At 39.6% G+C, this 13,669-nt stretch overlaps 1 protein-coding gene across 1 annotated transcript in view; it reads right to left on the bottom strand.

The window, feature by feature from the left end:
• RRAS2 (RAS related 2) overlaps positions 1–13,170 on the bottom strand; it is a 76,210-nt gene extending 63,040 nt beyond the window's left edge. Inside the window, exon 1 of the mRNA XM_049649564.1 lies at positions 12,741–13,170. Within this exon, the coding sequence (XP_049505521.1) occupies positions 12,741–12,848 (108 nt within the window). The 5' untranslated portion in view covers positions 12,849–13,170. The remainder of the gene's footprint in view (positions 1–12,740) is intronic.
• Between the last annotated feature and the right edge of the window lie 499 nt (positions 13,171–13,669).

Below are 13,669 nucleotides of genomic sequence, written 5' to 3'. Positions count from 1 at the left end.
TGTATGCTTGCACACATGCATACACACGCTTAAGGCGAATTTCCCCACCTTACTGACATACCTTAATTTCAAAGACAAAAGGGACAAAAATTACAAATTTCATAGTCACGCAACTTTTCCACAAGATTTCTAAAACTTAAATGTTATACCTATCACAAAACTTCCTTTGCAGTTTGACTCAACTATGTGCTTACTATTCTTTTCCTCTCAGCTAACAAATTGCTGACTGTTGTAATCTCAACCACATGTCATCATTTAACCAAAAACAAGGCATTAAAAGAAAACCCACCAGGAAACAAGACAAAAGTAATAAATCTTTTAAGACCTTACTCTCAGGCTGTTTTACATTTCCTGAGTCAGAATTTCCAGAAAGAAATTACAATAGGACTATCTTCTCTAAAGACTATTTTCAAAAAAAACTGAATGCTATGGATCAACTACTAAAACTTCTAACACAAGATTCATTCAAATGTACACGTTACTACGTTACTACGTATAGGTAATCTTTTAATTACAAAGAAACTCTGAAATCCAAAGTGAAAAACAGTTCGGTTCTTTGTCTTCTTTAGTAACCAGCAGCTATGGAACCAGAATAGACACAACTCATCTTTCTTAAGACCACTTTCTTTTCCCAACGATTTACTATTTCCTGTTCAAGACCTAATACTAACAATTAATAAATATTAACATATTTTGCTACATGATTACTTCTATGTAACAGAAGTATCCTTGGTCTATGACTCTCAAAATCTAAAGTATAAAATATACAAACAAATACAACTAAGGGGCAGACATTCGGGCAAAATATTCCAAATCTATAAAATCCTTTACTGAAATACTTGTTTTACTTGTAAACATTCTCGTGTTTACAGGGCTTAAAATAACAGTGCCAAAGTGAATCAAACACAGAATGGTTATCTTGTCCAAAGCCACAGTCATATATAAGCTAAACCAAGATCTACATAAATGTCTTGACTCACAAAAAGGATTCTTTGCACTACCTCAAACTGTCTTTTCTCAGATAAGCAGCATGAATTTTTTCAGGTCTAGGAAATCTTTTTAAAAAAACAAAAACATGGCAGCTGTTGTGGTTAATGTCACAGACTACATATGACTATGACAAAAGCAACCACAAGGAATAAGTGTCACAGAAACAAACTCTACTCTACTTTTAAAATAATTTCTACATTTATACTCTCAATGCATGGTAAATAAAGCAATAAACTCAATTAAGCCTGCATAAATAAAAATTAAAAACAAAGAAAATATAAAAATAAAAAGGATAAAAATGTATTTATCTAGATTACTTCACAAATACATAATCAAATTACACAATAAATGTGAATGGGCTGAATTCCCTACCAAAAGACAAAGACCCTCAGATTTGACTTTTAAAGATCACATTAAATACTGTTCACAAAAGCTTACCACAAAATAACCAAAAAAGAAATGTAAAATATCAATGAAGTAAATGCATACAAACAGAAAGCAGAACGGCAATGTAATATCACAGGATGAAAATCAAGGTTAAACTCCACACGAGACTAATACTACTGAATTTTAATACAAAGATTCAAGCATAACATTTTATATATAAAATTATGACATCAAAATAAAGCAAAATAAGACACTCAAGGAAACTTAAAACACAGTCTTCATGGGATATTTAATGAATGTATTTCAGAGTTTCACAGATTAAATAGGTAACAAAAAACAGAAGCTATAAAAGATCTGAATATAATCAGCAAATTCCATTATAATAGATTTGAACAAAACTTTGCACCTTAGAAGCTACAAATGAATACTCATTCTTCTCTTGTGTTCTTAAAATATTTACAAATATTAATAGTATTTGGCCACTAAAAATTCTTAATGTTCCAAAACACAGAGAATTTATAGGTCACATTCTTTGACCACAGCCTAACAAAGCTAGAAATCCACAGAAGGATCCACTCAACCCTTCCCCAAATGTGCATCTTAAAAATTAAGGAGACATCCAAACAAATGAAATTTATCTAAGAATACAAAGTACAAGATTTCATATCAAAGGAAGCAATGCAAAATCAGTCTTACAGTGCCTTTCCACAAGTCATTAAGGGCACTACAAACATCCTAGAAAACCTCTCACTACAATTTCTTTAAAATGCCATGTAAATTACCTAAAGTACTACTGTAAAAAGTAGATGGCAATCTCATTTAAAAAAAAAAAAAAAAGGAAAAAGAACAAAAAAGTTTATGAAATCATGAAAAGACATCTATACAATATCAAATAAGCACACTTCGGATCACATACATACACACACATGCTAAAGAAAGGACTTCTTTTGCTTCTAAGCCATTCCAATTTCTATACCTACAGCAAGAAAAACCTTTGCCTTGATCTTCATCTTACAGCATCTCACACTCACTGTCTCCCCAGCTTCTTCCATGTGCCTCAGTGCAGAAAGCTTAATCTTGAAGGGTAAATAAACCTGAAAACTATCCCTTTTAACCACCTCTAATTCTCCAAAATGAGAATTTTGGAGCCAAAACCCCAAATATGACTGAATTAACAGAATTTCACATTTGTTGAAATCCTGCTGATACTCCAAAAATTAAAGCCCCCTGGTATCAACCTGCCCTTCAGCATCAAAAAGATTGAGAATCCAAGGGCCCCACAGTAATTCTGAAGGATGGCCAGTTCTTTACCTCCAACACCAGGAATGGCTAAAAGCAACTCTTCATGGGATGATACATTTTTAAAAACATACTCTACTACACAGGGAAAAACGTCTCCCCCTGGAAGGAGTTATTTCCTTAAATAGCACCAAACTTTAGAAAATAGCAGTTTTGTGGCCTTAAGAAAAAAAAAAAAAAAAGAACATTACCACTGGTTAATATCAGACTGAGATATCAAGGGCATTAAATCAGTTTGAGACAGTAATTAGATTTCACATCCAGAAAACTACATCAATGATACAGAAGGCAATTTGGCAAATTTTCCTAGAATAAAGACTATCTTCTTTTTTGCTGATTAACTTAACACAGTATGGTATAATGATTGCAGAGAATCGATGCATAAATAATAAGTATTTCATGAGATGATTGAGAAAATGAATTCAAAAATGAAGAAAACCTTCCCAGACCTGAGATGAGAGGGTTTCATCATTTCCCAGGGAAACCTAGTGAACAGAGAAAAAGTTCTACCCATATCCTGATAAATGTTTCCATTTCCAGTGATAAGCAAAGGCTACAAGCATGCAAGCAGAATCCTGCAGGACAGAAATGGGAGGCCCACCAGCCAAATAAAGGTCAAGAATCAGAAAACAAAGATATACCCCCACTGTCATAGTACAAAAACGCTGGGGGGCCCAACAATTTTATGTCCAGCCAAATCATCACTTACCATGCAAAAGTAAATATAACCTTGGCTATCTTTACAGTAAAAATACTTGAAAGTATTCTCCAAATCACATTTCAAAATAAAGACTAGCTGTTGATAAAGACTACCTGTAAGCACTGACACCAGTGAGAATGACACAAATGGCAAATAAAAGCAATGACCCTTCATAGGAAAAAGATTAATACCATTACTATTTACTATTATAATAGCAAAACAGAATGTAAAAGACAAAAAACAATCTTTTAAAAACACTGCAACACACACTTGGTTGCTTTAAATAAGGACACTAAATTTATGAAAGATATGGGTGGAAACAGCAAACAAAACTTCTAACTTCCTCACTTCCCATAACTGGGAATAAAACAGTATTATTCTAATTTTCTAATTAAAAATGTTTATGAATAATTTTAAGGTAAATCTGAGTAAAAAAAGATAGAAAATATATAGCAAAATACAAGATTAGTACAAAGGGAGGTCGTTATGCTAAAGATCATGACCAAAATCTGTACTGACCTAATAGAAATTTTTCAACCTTTCCCTCAAGATACCTGCCTACAAAATTAGACAGAAATTTTCTCCTTAAACAGAACAAGTCAATCCCCTTTTGCCTCAACTTGGTTTCTTTAGGCTTAATTTCACTCCATGCCGAGCTAGACTGATTATGAAGACCAGATTTTGTCAACATAACTGAATAGAACAAACTCTGCTTATTATCATTACCTAAATAAAGCAACATCAGAGGTCTTAGTTTTGATCACTTGGCCAAGGTGACGTCAGCCAGGTTTCCTCACTGTGGTTATTATTTTCCCTCAATAATTAATACCTTATGGGCAGATACTTTGAGACTATGTTAATATCCAGCTACTCTCAAACCCACCAGTTTTAACATCTATTTATGATTCTGACTTGAATCAACTGTTATACTGCCAAATAGTGATTTTCTAATTCCACCACCTCCCCTAAGTTTATTAGAATTCTACCGTAAGAACTTTCCTTCCTCCTTCATTTATCCCTATGGATTCACAGATTCTTACTTTATGGACAATAATCAATTAGTATCATTATTCGATGGACTATATTGTCCCAGAGTTAGCCAATGGGAGTTCTTTGGGTTGGCTGTGTCTCTTTGACATGTCACCATTGTTTTGTCTTTTGAGCACTATCTTACTTTCTGGCACTACAAGATGTTCCTAGCTCATCTTCTATTCTCTGCTCTAGGCCTGGGATTAGTCACTTCTCCAAGTTTCCTTCTAGTAAAGAAGGGTATTTAGAAACCAAGATCTGGCTCTAGGTATTCTCACTGCTAATAAGAAGTCGCGATTTCTATGTACTCTCAGCATACAGAGCTGAAAAAAAAAAAAAAAGGCACAGATATGTGCATGTGTATCCACATGCATCTTTTTCTGCATCTATAATTTTTAAACCATGAATCTGTGACAACATCTTCAATTCCAGGCAAGCATCTGAGTTGAGGCTAGCCTTCCCCCTTTCCACATTTAAAACTCCCTTCACCAACAATAAGAAAGTTGGCTCCCATTTTCCACAACATATTTACTTATTTGCTTAATCCTAGTATAGAAAATTGTTGGGGTGCCTGGGTGGCACAGTCGGTTAAGCGTCCGACTTCAGCCAGGTCACGATCTCGCGGTCTGTGAGTTCGAGCCCCGCGTCAGGCTCTGGACCGATGGCTCGGAGCCTGGAGCCTGTTTCCAATTCTGTGTCTCCCTCTCTCTCTGCCCCTCCCCCGTTCATGCTCTGTCTCTCTCTGTCCCAAAAATAAATAAAAAACGTTGAAAAAAAAAAATTGTTTCAGAATTGAAAAGCCATGTCCCTTTCTCTCTCTCTCTCTCTCTCTCTCTCACACACACACACACACACACACACAGCCTACTAACTAGAGTTCAATGTTTGCTTCAAGTTCTTTTTGTCTTTATCCTGAGGACATAGTCCAAACACCCAGTTCAAAAGTTAGTTTTTTTCTTTCCCCCCTTCAGTGTAGTTATCTTACTCATTTGAAATAAGGTTCGGTTCATTTATTTCCTTTATTTTTTTTTAAGTTTATTATTTTGAAAGAGAGAGAGCAAGCGAGGGAGGTGCAAAGAGAGGGGGAGAGAGAATCCCAAGCAGGCTCCATGCTGTGAGCACAGAGCTGGATGTGGGGCTTGAACTGATGAACCATGAGGTCATGACCTAAGCTGAAATCAAGAGTTAGCTTCTTAACCCACCAAGCCACCCAGGCGACCCTAGTTCATTTATTTGTTTGTACTCCACCTGAGGGTGGTTTTTTCTTCACCACTTGATTGTACTCGTGTTTGCTGTTTATGGACTAAGTATGTGAAACATTAAACATGGTTCCAAAAGTCAGAAAGTATCCTCAGAAAGGTTACCAACCCCATTCTTTCTACCCCTTCCCCCTCATTCCTACCCACCCTCTCTGGCTAACCAATAATCTCATTAATCTCTGATTTATCCATTCTGTGTTTTTGTCCCAATAACCAAAAACATATGTATTTTCTTATTTCCCCTTCTTTCTTACACAAAATGCAGTATACTGCACATTATGCAATAGGTATTTTGCACTGTTTTTTTCACTGAACAATTTATCCTGGAAGGCCCTTCACATCAGTTCATAGAAATCTTTTTTTTTTTTTACAGCTACATAATGCTCCACATGTACCATATTTTATTCAATCCCTCTCCTATTCTGTAAGTGTTTCTAATTTCTTCAATTACAAACAATGCTGTGACCTCATGTGTGTGTATTTTAAGGGTAAATTTCTAGATCTGGTTAAGCACAGATAGAATCAAATCTACATCTATTTTACATCTCCTGATATAATGCACTAAGAAGAATTCATTATTTCTGTGTTGTTCCTCCCCTGCAAATGCAGAACCTGAATTTAACAATGAAGAAACAAACCCTAGCTAGCTATGTTAAATGTTACTTAAAAGGAAATAATTGGATTATATGGACATTTTCAATTGTAGAAAAATGTGTTGCTGGGAAAAAAAAAAAAAAAGAAAAAAACAAACCCTAATCAAGGAACTCTACAAATAAGATACACGCTTCAAAAATATCAATGTCCTAAAATACAAAGACTAAAAAACAGTTCCAAATTAAAGAAGATATGGAAACTGAATGCAATGCTTAATCTGAGATATTCTTTTGCTATAAAGGGCATTATTGGGACAATTGGCAAAATCTGAAAAAGCTCTACATGTTAGATTACTAATACATCAATGTTAATTTCTGATTTTGGTTATATATCTTGTTTATATAAGCAAATGCTCATTTTTAGGAAATATACATGGAGATACTTAAAAATAAGTGGTCACTGTCTTCAACTTAGACTTAAATGATTTTAAAAAAGCATATATGGGGAAAAGGATAAAACAAATATGGTAAAATGTTAGCATTTGGAAAATCTGGGTAAAGTTTTTTTAAAAAGCAACACTGAATATTACTTTGACATTTATATTCGTACTTCTAGTACTGAACATGTACTTACTTGTATACAAAGCTCTTTCTCCTAGAAAAAACATCACCATACGAGGCGGCAAGATAAGTTGGCTGGCAATATTAAACTCCTAATGTATACAAACAACAAGTTCTGTGACTATAATATTTCTAATTAAACTATGATTTAATGCATGTAACCAATAAACAATCATAGCGCTTTTATACAACACTAAAAATAAAATATAATTTATAGGGTGACAAGGAACTCAGTCTAATTATGTCTCCAGTAGCACAATTTTAGACAACTTACATTTCTTTGTTTCTTTCAGAACCACACAGAAAATACGTGAATATATAAATATTTGTCTTTTTCACAAAAGCCTGAGAGACATTTCTCTTTGCAAAGTAGAAATAAATCAAAGGGCTACCAAGGACATTACTTTAAGTTTCAATCCCAAACACAGACTCAGCAACTCTATCTATCCAAAGTAATTCAAGATCAAGGCCTTACCAGTAGATTCACTATTAACTAACATTGTCTACCAGCAGAATGAAAGTCTTTTACTCATTATCACTTTTCAGTAAGAAGGGCACAAAAGAACTAATACTCTAAACACGCTTCTATTTTTCCTAACAGAAAGAAAGAAAGAAAGAAAGAAAGAAAGAAAGAAAGAAAGAAAGAAATGTTCACATTGCATCACAAAATCTCAATTTTATGAGATCAGTTTTAATTTGAAAAAGGAAACTTAAGGAGTGCCTGGGTGGCTCAGTCAGTTGAGCTTCAGACTGTTGATTTCAGCTCAGATCATGATCTCACAGTTCATGGGATGGAGCCCGAGTCAGGCTCCACAATGTCAGGGGGGCCTGCTTGGGATTCTCTCTCTACTCCTCTCCTACTCGTGCTCTCTCTCTCTCTCTCTCTCAAAATAAACTTTTTTTAAAAAGGAAACTTAAAATAAAAACAATACTGCTTCAAGAAAGTCTCTTTCCCCACTCCTTCCCCCCTTTTAAAGTTACCAATTTATATGCCTAACCGAACCAAAGACTGACTTTCTTTCTTTTCTTTTTTCTTTTCTTTCTTTCTTTCTTTCTTTCTTTCTTTCTTTCTTTCTCTCTCTCTCTCTCTCTCTCTCTCTCTCTTTCTTTCTTTCGAGAGACAGTATCCCAAGCAGGCTCCACATTGTCAGTGCAAAGCCTGATGCAGGTCTTGAACTCATGAAATGTAGGATCATGACACAAGCCAAAATCGAGTCCAATGCCCAACTGACTGGGCCACCCAGGCGCCCCTTAAGGACTACTTCCATTTCAAAGCTTGGTAAAGACCCACACTTCAGCAACACAGGTGAATTAAAAATCCCATCCCAGTAGGCAGCTGCCTGTCACCATCACTTTGCCTTCTAATGGTACTCGACCAAGGGAAAACAGGATTCTTGACACTCAACAGAAGCGTCTCCACTAACTCCTGCAACTTCCCCATCCCAATAAGGAGACACACATGTAAGAATGAGTTTTAAGAAAACCTAGGTTAGAATTTCCTTCTGCTTATCCTCTGTTAAAAGTGATCATCCTTTCCCTTGAGTGCTTACTATTTCTATGCAGGAACCGCCAGCACATCCATTTCAGGTGTTACCAAAATGAGGCAATCTCTAGTATGTACCACCATCAGCTGAGGTGCCTTATTTTTCAATGCTAAGAATTCACTTGTAAATTCCTCTGAAAACATAATCTGCACACAAAAAAACAAGTCTACAGTATAGTTTCAAACTCACAGACACAAGTTATTTTAATTGCAGAGAGTGTCTTCCAGACATCGCAACAGAACAGCAATTCTGGAATCTAAACTCACAACCTTCACACATGGATCAATTAACTATAACATAAATACATGTGTCTTGAAATCTCTTCTAGGCTCTCCACCCCAAGGAAAAGGCAATGAAAAAGCATCCAGCAAAAGACAAACTCTGGGTTAAAAGCAATGTCTGAGTCAGGTCCAGCTAACAGGTTGTAAGACTAAAACCCAGTGAGTAAGGAATCAACTACCCCCTACATAGTTCAAAATGTGACAAACTGCTCAACAGAAAGTCAGGATACTAAACAAAGAATAGAAGATGGGAAATTCCTCTCTTTAATTTTATAAAACATGTGTGGTCTCTTCTCAGAGTTAGCAGGTAAAGCATTAACCTCAAACCCAACGATTACTCCATCTTTTCCTAAAATCAACTTGCAACTGATAAAAAGAAGTTTCCCCGACTCAAAACAGGATCAATATTCATCACCTCAATACCACACAAAGTGAAGAGGAGAGTTTGAGGTTGGGGTGGGAGGCAGGGGGTACTGAAGACTTAAAAGACCAGATTACGTGTCAAGGAAAAATAAATACATTACAAATTTTGTTTCGGAAGAACAAGATACAGAAGTAATAGAAGCAATTAAAACCAGGTAACAATTATTAACATACTCTGCAGATGGCACTGTGCTGAACAATTTGCGTGCATTATTGTAATTATTCCAAAAAACCTAAAGGTACTACTTAATTTCCCTTTTCATATAGGGAAACTGAGGCTTGGGGAACCCAAGAAACTTGACTAAGGCACACAGCTGGTTAAATGAGAACCTAGAATTTCAAAGGTGCAGGTTTGTTCACCCAAACTCAGTGTTTTATGGAGAAAAAAAAAACTAAAGCCTTGAAAAGATTAGGAGAGATTAAGAAATTCCCTAGCATCACCTGAGTAAGGAAACCTAGAATTCAGATATGCAAAATTCTCTCCATTTCTTTGTACAATGCTAAGATCACTTCCTAACTACTCATCATTTAGGTATTTACTCATCATTTAGGTATTCCATTTACCAACAGAATTTAAAACATTTTTCAAAAAACTATGAACAACAAAAACATATTTTACGTCTTTATACAGACATTTTATGATCTGCTAAAGTCATTTTTAAGGAGAAAATGCACTAATTATTGCCTTAATCTCCTATTTTGCAGCTCTTCATATGCTAAATCACAAGTATACCTAAGGTTACAGAAAGTCAAGGCTAAATACAAAGTGTTTTTACATTCTCCATTCCCCAATTTATTATATTTTTTCTGCTCAAGATTATATCATAGAAAAATATATACGGAACACTGTAAAAAGGATGTTTCAGAAGACTTAAAAAATAAATAAAACCAATTTGTGTCATCCTGATCCACAAAGAGAACTCACTTCCGCTTGTTAAGATTATTATCCTTCTGCCATCTCCTCTCCCAATTACTACTGCTAGACAATCACAGCAGAATGAATTTTAATTTCCCAAGAGTCATACAATAAATAGTGGCTCTATTAAGTGTAGATGATAAATAGTCACTTTAGCTCCATAATATAAGATTAATATAACAGCAATAACATCTGTAGATTTATTATGCACTAGGCATTGTTTTAAGCCCTTGACATATGTTAAGTCTAATTTTCACAACAACACTATCTGGTACTTTCTATCTCTCCGGATTACAGATGGGGAAAATTGAGATACCAAGAGGTTAAGTAATTTATCTAAGATTATACATGCAGCAAGTGGCAGAGCTGAGACTCCATGGAAGTGGTCTGGCTCCTACCTCTCCAGAAAGTCTCCTCCGATGTCAGAACCTATATTACTCCCTTTCACTGGCTCCAATTCATCTGCCTCTCCCACTCCCCTCCTTGCCTGCCTTCTCTCTCCAAACTAGCATATAACTCCCCCATGCTCACAGAAGGTATGTCCTCTCTCCCTACCGCCAAGCCTACACAGCACTTTTATCAAGTCTTTGCAAACTGACTTTTACCCAATTCTGAATTCTCTTTGCATTTAAATGTGTTACAGAACTGTACACAGACACTTATACTAGCAGCAATCATTAAGTGAGCACATATTACGTGACAGATACGGTGCTAACAATATTCCCATAATTTATAGGATTATAAACAATGTGTCAGCCCACCCGTTTTACTGATAATTAAATTGAGGCTCAGAGATGCTGAATATTCTGGCACTGTTCTCACAACCAATATATGACAGAATAAGACAGACACTTCAGTGGACTCAAAGCTCACTTTTTCTCTATGTATATATATGTATGTCTTTCACATGCATACACACCTTCCCTTCTTTTATACCATCTAGTACAGTACTATTCATGAAGGTGTTTCTTTAACAAATGAATTCTAGAAAATCATTTTAAAAATAGCAATTACTGTTATCTTAACAATTTCTAAAACCATTTCCCAAAAACAAAAGGTTCCAGTACCTTAATTAAGTAACTTAAGATTCAAATACATTCAGATGATCCCTCCCCACCCAAAAATAAAAACCTAAGTATGTGTGGTTTAAACCTGTCAGGTGACACTTTACTAATACTGGAACCCAGAATTATCCTCTCACTCATCACCACCACCACCAGCCCAACAACAGTCCCCAAAGAAAGGTTTAGCTATAAATTGTTTTGCTCTGCCATCAGTTAAAGTCTCTCTCTGGGCCCTAGGGATATAACATAACATCCCTGATTCTGCAGCCTGCTAAACTTAAACCAATCTCACCTCTTACAAAGTGTGATTTTTTTTTTTAACCCACTAATGAGCATACTGTAAATATTCATTACACAAACGTCTTCTCTTCCTGGATACAAAGGTTTTAGCAGCAGTTTTTAACCCCTTGAAATATTACAACAGCAAATTATTGCTCATTTAGGCAACGTGAAAGGTAACAATCACATTTAACAGTACTCTGTATTTTAATGTCACTACAAACGTGAAGTGAAATGAAATACGCCATTCAAGTATCCCAGTTGATAACAAATGAATGAAACGGAAACCAGAAATTAATTCTTCACCAAAGCATCTTAGCAGTACTCTTGTGTACTAAGAATATCTTTTGTTACCTGTTATAACGGGGTCCCTTCCTTCTCTCGCAGCGTATGCCACACCTTTTAGGTTGACAAAAGCGGAGAGACATCTGGGTTTCTCATTTTTAAAATCCCGAAAAAGATCGCTCAACCTTCTTAACCAGAGCAAATCCTAAGAATGAAGAATTCCATCGCAATTGTCTTTACCACAAGCCCTGACTTTCGCCTCCAGCATCCAAAGAGGTCTCGGGGTGGGGGGAGTGGGTAGTTGGAACAGATACAGCAGGCACGCCCCGGTCGGTCATCTCCGAGCATGGCCCATCCCAAACTTCACCTTGGCAAAGGGAGAAGCAGGAAGGCACCAGGAATTCCTAGGAAATGGTCTCACCCCTATCCTATCGGAGAACATTCTCAACTTCCTCGAAGCCACCATTTCCCTCGGGCATTCTCACACACCTCCCACCCGGACACATTACCTAAGAGATTACTTAAAAGAAAAGCACAAATACACACAAAGAGAAACACACAGCTCGATCGGGCAGCTCCGGCTCAGCGTGCGCAGAGAAACCCGCAGACCACGCGGAGCCGCGGCCAACTTGCCACCGCGATCGCAACCGACGGTGCAGGAGGCGGCCCGGGGCGGCTGGAAGCCCAGCTCGAGGGGCTGCAAGCCCTACGCCCGACGCCCGGAGCCCGGGCCTCGGGGCAGGAAGACGGGCGCGGCGGCGCAGCCTCCCCGGAGGGCTCGGCCCCGGCCGGAGCGATAAGGTGGATCGACGCTTCCCACCCTGCCAGCTCCGCCCTCCCGGACACATTCCTGAGAAGCCCGACTCCCGGGACGCCGAGCAGGGCGCCGGGCAGGCAGGAGCGCGGCGCCACGGCCGCAGGGCAGGAGGGCAGAGCCGGGCCCTCACCCCCGCCCGCCCCCGGCCCGCGCGGCGCCTCCGGGGCGGGGTCGCGTCAGCAGCCCCGCCACAGGTAGCGCGAGCCCCCGCCCGCCGCCACCCCGACGCCCCCGGCAGGCCCGCTCCAGGTACCTGGATGAACTGGATGGTAAGCGCCGACTTGCCCACGCCGCCTCCGCCGACCACCACGAGCCGGTACTTCTCCTGGCCGGAGCCGTCCCGCCAGCCGGCCGCGGCCATGGGGACGCCGCCGAGCCCGCCCGGCCACGCCGAGCCGCCGCCCGCCCTAGGCCCGGCTCCGGGGACGTGTGCGGCCGGCGGGCTGCGGGCGAGCGGCGGGCGGGGGTCCCGGGCGCCGGGAGCTGCCGGGAGGGCCGCTCCGGGCGGCAGCGCGGCGCCCGGGCTGGCCGGGTCCTGCCCGAGGCGCGGAGGAGCGGGAGGACCGCAGGGGCCAGGGGCGGCAGCGGCCGGGGGGCGCGCTCCTCCTCACGTCGCCGCAGCGCCTGCCGAACGCTGCCTCCAGCGCCGCTACAAATGGCCGTCTGGGGGCCGGGCTGCTAGGCTGAGGTGCTGCATATGCATGAGGGGGCGGGGCGAGGCGGGGCCGCACTGGCCTGGGCTGGGATTCCGGCGCTGACCCCCGGCGGCTCAGACCCCCGCGGACCCGCCCCTCGGATCCCGGGACTGTGAGCGCGTGTGCGTGAGTGAGTGCGTGCGTGAGTGAGTATGCGCGTATGTGTGTCTGAGTAGGTGTCAAGTGGGAGTGAGAAGAAGACAGCAGACAGTGTGTGACCATAACTGTGTAATGTCAGGGATTGTCAGGGATTATGTGGATGAAAAAATACAGTATGTGAAGGCGTGTGTGAAAAATAGAGCTGTTGTCATCTTAACCCAATTTTTGCAGGAGAGTAAATATCCTGTTTTACGAGTACAGATGGTGATCGTGATTGTGTGAAAACCAGTGTGTGACAGTGATTGAGGATCAGAGCTATGTCACAGTAACTGTGTATGGGATGGGTTGCAGTGATGAGGTTGTGTGACAGAGACTAGACTGGGCATGG

The sequence above is a fragment of the Panthera uncia genome, chromosome D1 (assembly GCF_023721935.1).
Source record: "Panthera uncia isolate 11264 chromosome D1, Puncia_PCG_1.0, whole genome shotgun sequence".
NCBI lineage: Eukaryota > Metazoa > Chordata > Mammalia > Carnivora > Felidae > Panthera > Panthera uncia.
Note: the sequence above shows the minus strand (reverse complement) of the source record. Positions and strands in the feature narration are given on the sequence as shown.